Raw genomic sequence first — 16951 nt, 5'->3', positions numbered from 1 at the left:
GATTCTAGCGGCTGCCACAAAGAAGTTGAGGTGACATGGGAGGTGGAAATGGTCGCCGTTCGTTTTGGTCTACAGTTGGCTCGACGGCTGGGATATGACAAGGTATGGATGGAAGGAGATGCACTTACTGTAGTAAAGAAGGTGAATGGAAATGACAGGGGCTACACTGCCGTTTATTTGATATACGATGATATTGACAAGCTAGTATCGGAATGTAATGCATATGTTTTTCTCATGTTAAAAGAGCAGAAAATGTCGTAGCTCATCTTGTGGTTAGGTAGGATACGAAAGGTTGTACTGAGTTAGCAAGTTTGAACTCTTTCCCTCAAAACATATTAGCTTTGCCAAACCTTAACTTGAGCATAGTCTTAGTATTATTTCACAATATTCCCCATAATATCGATCAATACCTAGTATTTAAAAAAGATAACCATCTTTATTTTAAAGACACGTAAGCAACATCGTTATGAAGACATGTGGCGGACACATCAACATCACCCATCTTCCCTTTTACCTTCTTGTGAGCATTCAATTGTTCCTCTCTAATTAAACCTTCAGTTCAAACTTCATTCATACTCGATTCTATTAAACCTTTAATTCAATCCTTTAATCTACTCTCATTAACTCTACCGTTGTAATTTAATTCCCAATTTCCGCTAGAACTTCAACCAATCCCACCATCTTCTCTCTTCCCCCAATATTATTCAATATAATTAATTCAATCCCTTAACTTTCTCCTCTGCAATTAGCAACTCAGTAGTTTCAATTTATACTATCATTCACTAACTATTTATAGTTGAGACAATTTAGTTGTGAAATTCATATCCCCAAGTATCCAACCTTTCCAAATACCACTTATGGAGGCTTAACACCTTCGCTAATGGAATCAAAAGAAAGCAATAAGCGTTATTGCACGTGCAAACTGTCAATCCACGATTCTGATCAAATCCAATATACATTATTTATAAACAACACAAACTACCAAAATATCTTGCGCAACCATATCAAATTGTAATAGAATGTGTGAAAGTGTGGGTTAGGCGGTAGAAAATCAGGAGATGAATAACAATTATCAGATGAATAACAATTATCCAACCTTTCCAAATACCACTTATGGAGGCTTAACACCTTCACTAATGGAATCAAAAGAAAACATTATTGCACGTGCAAACTATCAATCCACGATTCCGATCAAATCCAATATATTTACAAAAATATCTTGCACAACCATATCAAATTATAATAGAATGTGTGACAGTGTGGGTTAGGCGGTAGAAAATCAGGAGATGAATAACAATATCAGATGATTTTACAGATAAATTGTTATAGAATGTGAGAGTTCAGGCGGTAGAATGTGCGAAATGGAAATTAATTTGTGGTTTACAGTAGTGACGAAGAACAATGAAGAGAGAGTGATCGGATAGAGCACGAAAGTGTGTGCAGGGGGTATTCTAATTTTCTAGAGGATTTTTTATTTTTCACTTTTTTGTAATTTGTTTTATAGTAAGGGATCCTGTAATACCCCGAATTTTTAAAACTCGATTAATATGCTTAATTATTATTTTTTTAGCTTAAAATCGTTTTAAATCCTAAATTTCGAACTTTATTTTTTTTAGTTAGTTAACGAAGTTTTATTTCGCTTGAATTTTTAATATTATTACACGATTTATTAATTTTTAGATTCTATGATTAAATTTTAAATTTTACGAGCTTAAGCTACTTTTTAAAAATCTAAATTATTCCGTGATTTATTTCGGATTTTTAATAATTTCGAAACGTTCTTATTCGAAAACTAAATTTATTTTTCGTTAACGATATTTTTATAAATAATTATTTTAAAACTTGGTTTTAATTAAACTTTTCTATTCCAATTATTTTTCTAAAAATAGAGAACAATTTTCAGAAATCTTGCCTAACTAAGTGAAATGACCAAAATGCCCCTAAGGAACAAATTGGCATCTTTCCTTCTCTTTCCTTGCTATTCACGTACAAACAACAACATACAAACAACAACAAGAATGAAGGAATTCCTTCATTCCTTCCTACCCACAATTCAGACTACATTCATGCCTTGATTCCCAAGGATTTCACTCAATTCAACACTATAAATAAGCCACACATTGTCACCATTTTTCCAACCAAAATCAGTTTAACCAAACCTGAAAACCAACCCTCCCTTGTTTCCTGCCTTATTCGAACCACCACCATCAGTGGCTGCCTTCCACAGAAACCACCACCACCATTAACCGCCTCACCTACCACCCCTACCACCACTGACTATCACCAACACCACTCGACCACCGCACGCACCACAACTCCCACCCTCCTCCTCCTCCCGCGCACTCCCCTGCTCTCTCTTTCCTTTCCCCTGCTGCGCCACCACGCCACCAGGCCATCATACCACAACCACCATCATCAATTGATCTCCGTCCCAATCCCCGGTGAGCCGCCGGAAAGAACCGACCCGAGACACCTCTCCCTAAAAAAAAAAAAAAAAAAAAGAAATCCCCTGCCTCTCCTCTTCTATTCGCACAAACATCCCCTTCCCTCTCGCTATTCTGCCATCGTGAAACGCCATTCAACCACCGCCACCGTCGCCTTTCTCCGGCGCGGTTCCGCGCCTTTGCGCCGCCCAAGCCCAGGCTGCGGCCACCTCCCTTCCCTCTCTCCTTCCCCTTCGTCCGTTCTCCCCTGTTCTTCGCCCCTGCTTCGTGCCTAGTTCCGCGAGAAACAGGTTCCAATATTGGAACTTTGTTCCTTTAATTATTCAAGCAAGCCCAACTTTCCTTTTAGCCCAATAGCTCAAGTGAATTTAGGTAACATGTCCATATACTTACTAATCTTAATACTTTATGAAAATAAATGATTACTTAAGCCTTGAAATAAAATGGATTTTTAAATGATGATTATATATATATATAAATATATATACTTTGACTGAAAATTTGATTTAAATAACATTTTCGTTAATTTATGAAATTAAATAATATTCATGTAAATCGATTTATGAAATTTTGATTGAAATTTCGTTTATTAATATTTTCAATAATTTATAAAAATTGTATTTTTATTAAATTCATTATTTCAAAATTCACTATCAATGAATTCATTATTTATAAACTTAATATTTATAAAATATCGATTTTAGATTATTTGTCGATTTAATACTAATTCAATAACTCGATATTTTGAAAGAAATCAGACTCGGGGCTCAGGAAGAACGAACCAACGAAAAGGCTTAGCAAATCGCGGAATTGAGGTAACGGTTATTGCTAGTACCCGCAATCCCTTCGAAATGTATTTATGAATAATGTTGTGAATGATTGATGTTTTATAATGATGTTTTATGATTTGCGGGATTACAAGTATGATTTGATTGAATTGTTTTATGATAATGCAGCTTTATGCAAAGTATTGATTTAATGAATTATTGTTCCTGAAAGTAATGATTTTATGAAATAACGAGATTTAATGGTTTTATTGAACAATCCTGAATGAATGAGATGAGATTTTCCTGATTAATGTTCAACTAAAAGAAATGTAAACATGATAAATGAAAGTGTAAGAACTGGTCAAGTTCCCCTGATAATAAGCACTGGCTTCCCCTGATATGGAACCAAGGTTCCCCCTGATAAGAAGCACTGGCTTCCCCTGATATGGAACCAAGGTTCCCCCTGATAAGAAGCACTGGCTTCCCCTGTTATGGAGCATTGGCTCCCCCTGTTCGTAGGAGACGTCCTACTATGTTTTCCTGTAAAGTCATGACGACCAGAATAATACTGTTAAAAGGAAAAAGATTAATGAAATAATGTTCCTGAAACGATGTTCCTGAAATTAATGTTCCTGAAATGATATTTTCGAAATGATGCTTCTGAAATGTTGATTTATTAAATGTCTTACTATATTCTATTCTCCCTGTTTATTAAATAAAATGAATTGAAATGATGTTACGATGCTAGGGTAACTCGTTACTAAGTCTTAGGCTCACCGTTTTGTTTTCCGTTTTAGGTACTGCTGGGGACCACGGAAACGAGTAGTGGCGAGGATTTCACTGTTACCAAGTTCACCTAAGTTAATGTTAAGTTGTAACAAGTTTAAGTAAAGATTCTTGATTAAGTTACGTACTTTTATTAAGGAATTAAAAGGATTATTATGTTAATTTTTGGAGTTTAATAGCTTATGATTGATAGTTGCCTTGTAATTCCCAAGAGGGAGTTACGGCAGGTGATGTCCCGACCGAATTAGGTTAATTCCGCTGCTAAGTATTCCTTAATAAGTGATTTAGAGGTCGGGGTGTTACAGATCCTCCTTTTCTTTTTCTTAATAGCAACGTTTGATGTTTCACACTTCACAATAATGCATAGATTTAACCAGTAATATCTTAGAGTTGGAGGTACAATACGAATTAGTTATTAGTATATATGCATTAATTCAAATGAGGTATCGGTCTAATGGTAAAGACGGAGGGAATGTGCACGATAATTCCAAGGTTTATTTCTCCTCCTCCAATTGTAATTTGTATTGTCTTTGTGCTCATCACACACTCTAAAGAAAAATTATTAATTTCGTTGCTCGATCTTCTTATTTACAGTTTTAAATATTACTCCCTCCGTTTCTTTTTGTTGTATCCGTTTCCATTTTAAGCGTTTCATATTGTTGTATCCAGTTAGAATCTATTCTATTTTTGGACATACATTTTATCCTAAAATACCCTTACATTTCTATCTAATTACCAAAATACCTAAAGATTCTACCCATATTTCCACCTAATTTTCCCCACCCATAATATTTAATTCTTTTCCCTTCCCCATATACCCACTCTCTCACCTCCTTTATCACCCATCATTATCACTCCTCTCTCTTACCTTATTTCTTTATTATTTTCTCACTCCTTTATTTATTATAATCTCTTACACCCAATCATTTCTCTTACACCCAATCATTACACTTATACCCATACAAACCAATATTCCAATTTTCTTAAAAACCACACCAGATTCCAAATGGATACATCAAAAAGAAATGGAGGTAGTACTACCTATTAATTTAATGTAACTTTTACCAGTTATGCACAAGACGTCTCCAATATTGTAAGTTTGTAACTTTTCAACATTCCCTATAACAATGCTTAGTATAACCTTACTTTCTTACAAGAATTCACATTTTCCTTACTACTAGCCTGTTCGTTGAACGGGCCATAAAACTAGTTCCTTTTAGTACATACTTCCTGTGATATTTGTTAAGAGTATTTACTCTATTTAACTTATTACAACTTCCCGTCCAAAAAAAAAAACCCTTATTACAACCACACTAAAAATCCAATTCCAAAAAAAAAAAAAAAAAAGACAAAAAAAACGTGCAGAAAATAAATAAGAAATTCAGACCAAAAATCGCAACTTTAGCCACTGTTGAACCCTAAGCTCTCACATCGATACAAAATCAATTCGGAAAATATAAAAAACAAATTCAAAAGGAAACACAAAAAAAGGGAAATTTTTCTCATCAAATCAGTTAATCCATCTTCTCCAACCTAGTAATTACCCACTTTCTCTCTCCTCCGGGATTCTGCATTTTTTTCAGTGGAAGTTTTTTGTCCCTTTTCCTAGATGATCTGTTTTTTATTCATCCATTTTCATTACTTCAGCTGCTGAAATTCGCACTTTCGTTAGCTGGGTTTTTTCCCCTGATGATTTGATTTTTTAATGGGAATAGATAGTATTGTGAAGACATTTCAAGTTTGAATTCCTTTAGCCCTCAAAATAAAGATCAAATATGAGGTAATTTTCTCTATTTTTGCATCTAATTTGTTTAGGGTATTCTTGATTTTGCTTTCTTTTCACGCTAGTTTGAGGTTCTCATGCGCTTATTGATGTGATAATTTAAATCATCTTCTGGGTATTTCAGATGATTTCATTTCTATCGTTTTTTTTCGATATTTTCCCCCATTTTTTGGGGTCAGTATTGCTAATTCTGGGACAATATATGCCATTTATTGTTGGAAGTTCTGCAAGATATTCAGTTAAGTTGAACCTTGAACGCATTGGGATCATTCAGTTATTAGTGTAGTGATTATGAGTTTGATTGTTGGATATGCCCATCTCTGATTTAGAAGAATTGTAATTGTGCTACCATTATGAGAAAGGATAGTGTGTAATTTGGTTTTAGTGTATGTTAATATGTGTAAATGGATGCAGGTCTAACATGACAGGAATAGGGTTCTACAACTCGGAACCACGAAATTTCAACCGTGGTTTTGGGCGTGGAATTCCAAAACCCTTTCAACCATCTCAGCGTCATCCATCCCCGCAGCCATCTCGTAAAGGCGACCTTTTCATCGAGGCTGGTAAACTAGCAGTCGAGTATTTGGTTTCGCGTGGATTGTTGTCTTCAAATGTGCTCCCTGGCAAATATCAAAATGGCAGTTTGAGAAATAATTCTGGGGAACCACATGATCTTCGCAGTTCTCTGGATAGGGATAGTAATAGAAGGTCCTCACTTGATTTGGATATAACCATGTCAAGGAGTTACTCGAGGGAGAAGAGAAGACTTGGGCCTTCTAGGAGTTTTAGCTCTGACTGGAGCCGTGAAAATGAAAAGGAAGGTTCTTTGACTGAAGAAGCTATTCCTGCAAGGACCATGGAAGTTGATAATGACACATTTCACAAGGATACTACCAAAGATGCTGATACCTTTGTCCAGAATTCTCATCCAGTTGAGCCTGCTGCCAAAGATGATAGCCATACTGAGTTAGAGGATGACATTGCAAAGGGCTGTTCTCTTGGTGATTTAGACTCAGCGATGACTTCTTTGGTAAAAAACGAGGATGATAAAGAGGTCATGAAAGTTTCTGATTCAGTGAACACCATGTTTGAGGAGAGTAAAACTAGCAATGAGAATCATGACATGGAGAAAGATACTGCCGTGGATAATTTGGCAATTCAGCTAGGTGAAGAGAAGAGCACTGCTTCTCCTTTGATTAACAACCACCCAGATAGCAATCCAACTTTGATCAGCAATGAGATCAAGGTTACTGAGACCGGACATGATTCTCTCGACTCCCAAAAATATGATACCATGAATAATTCGGAAGAGATTCTTAATTCCAAGGGCCTTGGTACAGATGTATCTGATCACTCTTTCAGCGAGGCAGGAGGACTGAGCCCTGTATACCCTGTTGATCAGCAAGGATTTATGGATTCCCTGCCTTTTACTGATAAAACATTTTCTTTTGAACAAAAGTCTAGTGGATTGCCTGTGCTAGGAATGTGCAATTCCATTTCTAAAGATAGAGGTGAAAAACGACCCATTGAGGAGGATAACATGATGGAGGGAGTAAAGAAAGCTAAACATCAATGGCTTTCTGTTGCTCAAAGTGATGAGTACTCACACCTTTCAGATCTGAGCGACAAGCATTCCGTTTCACCAGAAAAAGGGGCTATGAACATTTTTAATGTGTCTGCTAGCCAGGACAGCTTTACCAATGTCTCGTTGGATCTAAAAGGCGGTGTTGAAGCCAATTTAAACCAAGGAGAGAAGCAGCTGCTGTCAAACTCATTTAAAATTTGTGACCTCAATCTTATGGAAGCCTCTGATATGCATGAGAATCATGAAATTCCTGCTTTGTTGTATCCCACAATTCCAGGTCCAAGACGAGATTTACCAGTTGATATTGATCTGTCCGTAAATAACAGTTGCAATTTAACTAATGATTTTAACGACTCCGGATCAATGAGAAAAGATATTGAAATAATTGATCTGGAAAGTACATCTTTGGAGGGATGCAAAAGCCCAAATACTTCCCTGAAAAAGTATGATATTCTTTTCCTTTCAACAATCAATTTTCTTTTTCTTGATTCCCCCCCTCCCCCCTCCTTTTATTAAGAGCATCACACGTTATTGCTGATATTGCTTTAGTTTGTTTTTTGATCGCCATTGCATGTGAAGCCTTAGGATTTCTTGTCTTGATGAGATGTAATTGAGCTTATGTTTCATTGTATGCTTCATCAATGAGCAGTAATGAGGCTGGTATCACAAGCATGGAGAGCTTTCAAAATCCACAAAACTCTACTGAGAATCCAGATGGTCAGGATGGGTATGGGTTCATGATATCAGAGCTTCTTGGTAATGATGTCCCAAATTGTTCTTCAGTTCAGCCTGATATGAATTCTTTGCACAATGGCATGGGACTTAATCATGGAGAGGTACAAACCCTGATGTTTGAAAAAAAAATGTTTGATCTCATTACATTATTGATTTGTTTCCATAATGGTTCCCTTTATTCACGGGGAGGTCCCTTTAATGTGGATGTTGAATTAGTTGGAGACTAGATGATCGTTGTGGAACAGAGCAGAATAAGAGTAATACTTCCGTGACTTTCTGTTGTGTATGTAAATAAGTATACTTAGTGAGTTAGTGGACACTAGTATTTTGGTAAAATTACATAGTTGATACTTCCTCCGTCTTTTAATACTCGCAACGTTTGTTAGTTTCACGCATGCCAATGCACAACTTTGATCATTTATATCTTAAATTCTCTTTATGCAAAAATTATAAAAAGTTGATATTTTGAAAATACACATTGAGACGAATCTAACAAGATCCCACATGACTATGTTTTATCTTATACAAAAAACACTACGAATAGTCAAAGTAGATTATATGAATAGTGGCAAAAGTCCAAACGTTGCGAGTATTAAAAGACGGAGGAAGTATATGAATAAGGTAAGCCCTTCTGGATGAGCTCTAATTAGGAGGTCTCATTTCTCTGTAGATAGCTTTGAGTTGTCAAAGTAGGCATCGAGGACGGGTTGCCCAGGCTAATTGCAGCTAAGATGAGCTGACAACTTCCTGTCCATGGAAATTATTAATTTTACTGTGTATTGTTTTATCTTGGTGCTTCAAATGGCAGCTTATTGCTTGAGTGTTAGTGTAGACTATGTTGATATGCATGTCAAAAGAATAAAAAATAAAAGACTATGGTTATATGCCTCGTTTTTTCATACTCTGAATTTTTATTTGTTCTACTGGGTCCTGTAATGGAGACATGGAGTACTTAGTTTTCTTTGTATCGAGAAAATATGATTTAGTCTTCTCTTCTTTAATTGCTGGTGATTTGGCTAATTTTTTTTGGTGTTGAATATTGCAGGGAATGTTCAGTGAAGATGATCCAATCTACATGTCCCTGGGAGAAATTCCTCTAAGTATGCCAGATATTTAAATTGCTGGTATTATTGTTTTCTTATATGTAGAAACATTTAGCTTATTCCATCTGAGTCCGAAGCTGTTGCTTGGGAAAATAAGCCAAACATGCTGGGACCGTCTAGGTTTGGAATATTTCAGTAGTAAATTGATACTTATAGACTCCCTTTTTGGTATTAGGAGTCTACCTATGCCTTTACAATCATCGTTTGTTGGAACCTTTTTTTGTTCAACTCTTTCTTTGACCGAGAAGGTACTCTTAAACTTGAAATTTTGCAACTCTTTCACAACAGCTAATGATTGCTTGTGAAAGTGATATTGTGTCCATAGTAACCCCCCCCCCCCCACCCCCCCACCACCACCACCACCCATAAAACATCTTGGCTTGGGGAGCAATCTCTGAGAAAGCTTTTCCTGAACGATTCTAGTAATAGCTGAGTGATATAAGATTGCTGCTTTAGCTATTGAGCTTCTATTTGTTGTTGGTGATAGATCTTGATGTTGTATCATGTGTAAATAGTATCAGTTGATTGCTGGCATTTTATGTTTGAATCTTGATTTGCAGCAGGTCTGTTACGTGATTGGGAACAGCCTACACAAGAGAGAAATCCTTTTGAACTGTAGCTCAATAATCATGGGTCTCAGATATCCCTGTAATCAGGTATTATGTCTCTTCATTTTATAACTCTAGTTGTTTGTAAATAAATTCGGGGAGCATCTTTTCTGAGTCCAAACTCCTGAGAAGCTAGGGTGTTTCTATGGGTGCCATGCTAGTATTTTGGGGCCTATGCTTACATATTTCAAGTCGTAGGTAGGAAGGTAGCTAACTTAGATACCATTAATGGCAGAAATAAAGAGGAAGAAGATGATTTTGATTAAGAAACTGGAAATTACAAAAAACATTAGGATATCCAAGCTTTCGAGAGGCCTGATTCCCTCCTAAATTAATCAGCACTCTAAACGCTAAACAAAACACTCATCAATATTTGACATCTCTCTCTAAGCTTTATTATTGGGCTTTCGAAACTATCTTCTTATTGAAGCCAGCACTAACTGAGTTATATTCCTCCTCCCTAAATTGCCCTTCCCTTTATATTGATTCTTTGCAGTTATTTCAAGTTTAAGAGGCACATTTTGTTGCCTTAGTGACCGTCATCTTAGCACTTACGGTCCTACGCTAATACACTGATTGAGGGGCTAGTTTGTTGTAATAAGTTTGGCTTGGTAGAAGACCTAAGTTATTCGCCTACTCGGACTCTGATGTCAGACACAGATGCATGTCCAAATGTCAAACTTATCACTGGCCCATTGTGTTTAGGCCCAAAATTAAATGTGAAGGCTCTATACTCAAGTTGGAGGCCAAAGATCTGACACAAATGTTTGTACACATCAGATTTAATCTGAGAAACATAATTGGAGATAATGTCTTCGGTGATAGTAATTGTAGGAACATTTACTGATTTATTGTTCTGATGTCATGGAAATTTACCTTTTACAATGGACTTGAGTCTTAACTAGTTTTTGATCCCAGACGATGCCCCGGATTATATGAAAAACCATATTTATGCCATGACATACAAAAAACATGATTGGATGCTACTATTATTTTATTATCTTTACTATTTGTCATTTACTATATTTTATTCAAGAAAGAAAGACATCAAATATGACTTATAGCTTGGTGGATAAGTCTTATTATTTGAAACTTAAGGTCAAGAGTTCGATTCTTGTATAGCCACATGGCAGATGAACTTGATTATAAACCCTAAAGAGGGGATTGCTTAAATTTTGAATATGCCTTTGCTATGCTAAAGTGGCAGTTTTATAGCAAGATTGGGGTTTTAGACTAAATTGAAATGAAAATTCTCTCTGTTTTCATCTTGAGATGCCATGGTGGTGGGGGGTCTCAACTCTCAACTGGCCAGTATTTATTGCTGGAACATAAAAGTTCCATGCATTAAAGCAATTGTCTCAAATCAAGATTGGATTAAAAATGAAGAAATTCAGAACAGTGTAGTGTAAAATCTTAGATCCTAGTTGCTTTGTCCAAATTTAACGGGGAGTTTTTGAGTGGTGAATAAAAATGGGGTTAAGTGGAGCACTGGTGATCATCACCAAGTGCCAACAGGATAGTATTAGTAGGAGACCAGTGCCACTTGGGGACTGCTGATTGAGGTCTAAATTCCTAGCTCCCAAGTTCTGAGGTCGAGTATTCATATCCCACATCTCTTGCTCACAAATTTCCAGATTCATTGGACATCTTAGTTTGTGTGAACTTATTGAAATCTGCGTATATACAAATCATTACTTGTTACACTTGTAGTGTTTGCCAGGATACGTCTTGTCCGAGATGTTTTGCTGACTTACTTGGCTACATTACTTTCTCATTGTGATTCGTTTTTGGTAGTGATGGAAATCCGGTCCTTGGAGGTCAGGTTTCGTTGGTCAATTGATTTGGGGACGTATTGAAGTATGAGACATTTGGTGCACTTCTGGGTCTGTCGTATTTGGGTCTCATCTCTCATGTCAATAACTTATTATGGTAACTCAATCAATATTAGTCAATTTGGGTTGGGTCGATATGGTTTGTTTAACTGCCTTACCGGTTACAGGAAAGTTTTGCCAGGTCCAGAATTGTGGAAAAAAAATGTCTATGATGATCTTAACACTAATTTGCGTGGAAGATTTATGGAAATTATTTATTAAATGAAAGCTGGTAATCATCATGGAAGAAAGCTTGGGTTAGGAGCTTAGGACGTATGAGCACTAGGGAGAATGGCCTTAGGATTTAGGAGGATGCTTTGAGATTTATTTTCTTGTAAATAGAGTAACCACTATGAAGTTGACTATTTATTTTCTTGTAAATAGAGTGACCAATTCCCTTGAGATTTAGGCTGATTGTGTCTTTGGCCTGGTTTCCTGTTCTATTGTGTGCTGCTTGTAAGTGGAGTATGTGAAAATCTAATTACTAGAGAGTGGAAAATGACTTCCGTGAGGAGTACATTGGTTGGTTTGTGTAGACGGAATGGAAATGAAAAGATCACAAGTTTCATAGTTGGAAATTAATAAACATTCGCCCTTCCGCCCTCCTCTTTCATTCCCATATCCACCAGTCATTTCCAGATACGAATGAGCCATAGTTGATGCATAAAACTCACTCTATTATCTCTATGCTACGTGGGTGCATGAAATTTCACGAACTCCAGATTTTTTGTTTGATTTATGCTCTTGAATTTACTTTTATGCGTTTATACATAATACATTTTAGTAAAACTAATGAATTGTGGTTTCTCCTTTTGTTTGTTCGTTTGTTTCCCATCAATGAAAGGCTATGCGCATGCTGCAATCACGAGTGTGAAGTCCGCCAAGACAATGAGATTTCATAGGCACAGATTGCAGCAGTTAACCTCATAGTGCTGCTAGCCGTGTAAAAACACACTGTACTGAAGGATGTGCAAGTTAAAGGGTTCTTGTGTATGATTGTAAGCCAGTGCGATAAGAGGAGGTTTAGAGGCATTTAGATGTAGTTACAAATTTGCCAATAAGCACCCTTTTCAAATGCAAATCCCCGTTTGTAATCTGTGTATATGTGCATTGCCTACAAAATAACTGGAAATGCACCCATGTTTAAAGGGGAATTACCAGTTATAACGGTTTTATTGATATTAGAGAATTAAAACCAATTTGTTCTTCATGGAGGGAAGACCAGTCCTTGTACTCTGTTCTGAAGTAAAATGCTATACATTTTACAATACTGTGACGCTTTTCTTATAGTTCGTAAGTTTATTGGCATGTGTGTTGCTTCATTGCTAGTATGTCTGAAATTATATCTGCTTCATCTTTGGTTAGAAGTTCTTCGCTCCCTCCGTCCCTAAAGATTGTCTTAAATTGCATTTGTCATTTATCAAGGAAGGCAAAAGAAAAGCAAGTAGGTTGGTAGGTGTTTTTTTTTTTTTTTTTTTTTTTTGTGCTAAATTAAATATTTCCATTGTTTTTTAATATTCACAACGTACGTTTGGACTTTTTACACCGTTCACATATTCTACTTTGAATATTGTTGGTGATTTATAGAATTATAGGTAAATATATTCATGTGAGATCGTGTTAGATTTGTAAAGAGAATTAAAAATATTAATGAATAGTTGTTTATTGGCATGCATGAAAGTGATCAAAGATGCGAGTAAAAGCGAACAGGGGAAATACTTCATGCGGAGTAGTTTGTTAAAGAAAACATGTAGTTTGTTAAAGAAAACATGTAAGGACCATATTATAAATTATACGGAGCAAACTTAAAGAGACATACCGAATAGGAAATAAGATAATAATGGGCTAGTAATACTTATTTATAACGTTTCTCTCTCTTTTCTAGTTCTTTGTTACTTTGTAACATATAATTCCTCGATCTCTGTTTTTTCGTTACGAAAAAATCAAATTAGAAACTGATGTTCTTATGCATGAGACGCGTGCACATTTAATTGATCACGATTAAATAAAAGAGTCTACACGTTATTGCATGAAAAAAATAAAAACTAATCAAGTTAACTCATGATTACATTCTTTCTAATCTTAATCTTAAACTTACTTAATCTTAGCTTAGACTTATTTGATTATTTGACCAATACATATTGCTTAGATCATGATTATATCATCTAACATTCTGACGGCTATCTTTGCGTCATGCTTTGTGGAAATGACATCGTGCTCATTTCCCCATATTTTCATTCAAGTGTTATTATCCGATAAATTAGTGTGCCCCCATAATTGAATAACATACTTCCTCCGTTTCGCAATATATGTATCATTTCTTTTTTCTCGTATCCTAACATGCTTCTTTGAATATTAATATCTCTAATTACATGTAATAAAATTATAAAAAATTGATATTTAAAATCCTACATTGATACGAATTTAATAAGATCTCACTTGACTATGATTGTTTTTACATAATGTGAAAGAATAATGGTCAAAGTTAGTTAATGAATAGTGTACAAAAGAGAAACGATGCATCTATTGTGGAACGGAGAAAGTACTTCGCTACGTAATAAGTTTATCCAAATAAGTCATCAGGGCATTATAAATCACAAATGAGAAGGGGAGATCTGAATGTTGTAAATGTTATATGAGCATCAACCTTTATTAAGCCAAAATTTCAGTAATAAAAAAACACAAATTCTTATTTACATACAATAAATATTGTACACCGGAGTAAAAGTTAACTCAAAGTGCTTAAAAGTTAAGATTATATAGGTAAAAGTTATTAATTTTTTAGTGATAAATTTTTTCATTTTAGTAAAACTTATTTCTTCAAAATCACTAATAATGTATAAAATTAATCATTTAACCCTTTAAAATGTTTTTCTATCAACTTTTTTTACTAATATAAAAATTAATCAAAATCAGGTTAAAGTTACAAAAAAATGGGTAAAAATTATATTGGTTTACAATAAATTTATTGTACATGTGCGCTCAAGACCTTCTGTTAAAAAAATTATTCGAAAAGTTTTAATTAACTTAATATACATCTGTAATTAATGTATAAATCATTCTCATAATGTATCCTAGACCACACAAATGTTTTATAGAAAATATAATAATCTTTCTCACTTCTAGTCCTAAAATATAAACTAGTACGAGTATTATTTTATTTTCTAGCATTAATTTCAGACAAAAAAGTGAAAATTTCACGATAACTTGGGAGTGTTGGTGTCTTACCTAGCAGGCTAGCAAAGTCATAGAATTGCAAGAAAATCTACTTCACAAGTACATGCACGCGTATACTCCGAATGTTTTCAAACAATTCATGAGATAAAGTATTTGACGTTTTATACCTTTCAAATCCTTGAAAGATATGGATTGAATCAATGTACAATCTTGTTCTATTTCACTCTAAGAATCTTTGAAGTACACACATATATTCATACGTTACAGCGTTAAATTTAATTTGTAGTGTATTTTTAGTTACGGTCTCTTTAAAATCTGTGTATAATTGCATAATTACATAGTATATTTCTTGATTTCTTTCTACCTACCCCCTCGTAAAACTGTTCAAGATCCGCCACTACATATATATATATCTACATTGAATCAATGAATGTAATCAATAATATAGCCCTAAATGATACATATAAAATTTAATGTGAAACCATTAACTTATACTGAACATTATACTACAAAAAATTGTACCATTAACGATGGGAAATCTCGTCGTTAAAAGCCAATAATAATTGATTAAAGCTAAAAGCCAAGATATCAAAGCATAACTTTTATCATAATGCAAGAGCTTATAATTTGAAATCAATTAATCTAATAGATGACGCATAAATAACTTTGAGTTCACAAATGATAGAATGGTTTAAACTTTTTTTTTTACGGGTAGAATGGTTTAAACTTGTAGTATCCTAGCAAAAGAAAATATTCAGAAGAAGATTTTGATGAGGGGTCTTAAATTGCTAATAGTTCCATCATTTATAACTTAGCTTGTGAGTTTTCTTATTAGATGTCCTATTGTTGAATTGTAAAGAAGTTGCGTTGATTTTTTTCTATTTTATATAAAGTGGCGCATCGTTTTTTTTCCTATTTTACATAAAGTGTCGCATGTTGATCGAGAAATCATCTTTATACGTCGTACCTACTCTTTTATTTGTGATTCTTTTGGCCGATTTTGAGGTGTAGTATAGAAAAGTGTGACTAATGGCATATGAACAACTTTCAAATTCATTGTAACAAAGGGTGGAGTGAGTTTGAATATAATCATGTATATTTGCAATGGATTGAGGGGAATTCCACCGGCATGAATGTTTGACTACCTTATGTGGGGCCAATTAAGAGTTATGGATCTTTCTATAACCATGTATAAGCCATTTACACCTCAGATTTTATTTCTTCCTAGGCATACCTATCACATATTTATGGTCCCATCTGTCATTAAGTTTTTTTTTTTATTTTACTATATCCCTCTATTAGGTTATCGAACATATTTATTATACACCGGTGTATATATAAAAACAGTAAATTAATTTGCAATTGAAGCAGCTCTCAAATATATAAATTATTTACAAATATATATACGGGTAAATACTCCACATACTCTATATATCCAAAATTAGTTGCTGTGGTGGATCTTGGGTCTAAAATAATAGGGTTTGAGGTTTGATCATCCAAACCCTTATTAAAAACTTTGGTATAAAATAATAGGGTTTGAGGGTTGATTGGTAAACCACTATGCCATAACTTTTTATGTGTATATGTTGAGTTGTTGACGACATATTGTTCTATAACTAAAATTGGAAAAAGAAAATTCAAAGCTGAACCTGACACCTTGACTCTGCCTGTTGAAAAGAACCGCTTCTGATTACACGTATTATTTGATAACAAAGGTTTCTCGTATTATGTGACTCATTTAAGTGATTCCAAATGAGAAGGAAAAAAATAAAAAATATGTAACAAGTGTAGCCTTAAGTTCTTTTTAATGGACTTTCTCAAGGAATTGCTCAATTACATCAAGTCATAAACTCACACATAAAACAAATTGTAAAAGTTGATGATTCTATGTTATAATATCCATGCATCACAAACATGTCATGATGACGTAATGCAAAAGAATATAAGATTGCCAGGGAGGCAAGGAAGCTCCTCGACAATGGGACCCACTACCAAGTTTCCCTCCTATTGACTAACCCAATAAACTAACGAACTTACCCTCTTATAAATACCTGCATTCAAATTGTAGTTTCTTAGTATCATTTCTAAATAA

The 16951-nt window shown here is 34.7% G+C and overlaps 1 protein-coding gene and 1 long non-coding RNA gene across 5 annotated transcripts; both read left to right on the top strand.

Annotated features, from left to right (window-relative positions):
• The first annotated feature begins 2154 nt into the window (after positions 1-2154).
• LOC130459854 (uncharacterized) lies at positions 2155-4551 on the top strand. Its single transcript, XR_008919548.1, has 3 exons — positions 2155-2816; positions 3196-3259; positions 4009-4551. It is a non-coding gene; the product is annotated as an uncharacterized lncRNA (long non-coding RNA).
• An 842-nt stretch (positions 4552-5393) lies between these two features.
• Positions 5394-13004, top strand: LOC110774678 (uncharacterized protein At4g26450). 4 transcript variants are annotated; one of them, XR_008931934.1, is made up of 6 exons: positions 5394-5777; positions 6195-7808; positions 8015-8201; positions 9146-9224; positions 9767-9859; positions 12527-13004. XR_008931934.1 is itself a non-coding variant. In XM_021979237.2 (6 exons), the coding sequence occupies exons 1-5, from the start codon at positions 5773-5775 to the stop codon at positions 9820-9822; spliced, it is 1917 nt and encodes a 638-aa protein (XP_021834929.1). In that variant the 5' UTR covers positions 5394-5772; the 3' UTR covers positions 9823-9859; positions 12527-13004. The 4 variants fall into 4 exon arrangements, 2 of the variants coding, with proteins under 2 accessions (XP_021834929.1, XP_021834928.1); XR_008931933.1 differs by having other exon boundaries at positions 9764-9859; XM_021979237.2 differs by having other exon boundaries at positions 9146-9200.
• Positions 13005-16951: the final 3947 nt, after the last annotated feature.

This window comes from Spinacia oleracea, chromosome 4 (assembly GCF_020520425.1).
Source record: "Spinacia oleracea cultivar Varoflay chromosome 4, BTI_SOV_V1, whole genome shotgun sequence".
NCBI classification, from domain to species: Eukaryota; Viridiplantae; Streptophyta; class Magnoliopsida; order Caryophyllales; family Amaranthaceae; genus Spinacia; species Spinacia oleracea.
This window is presented reverse-complemented; position numbering and strand designations above follow the sequence as displayed.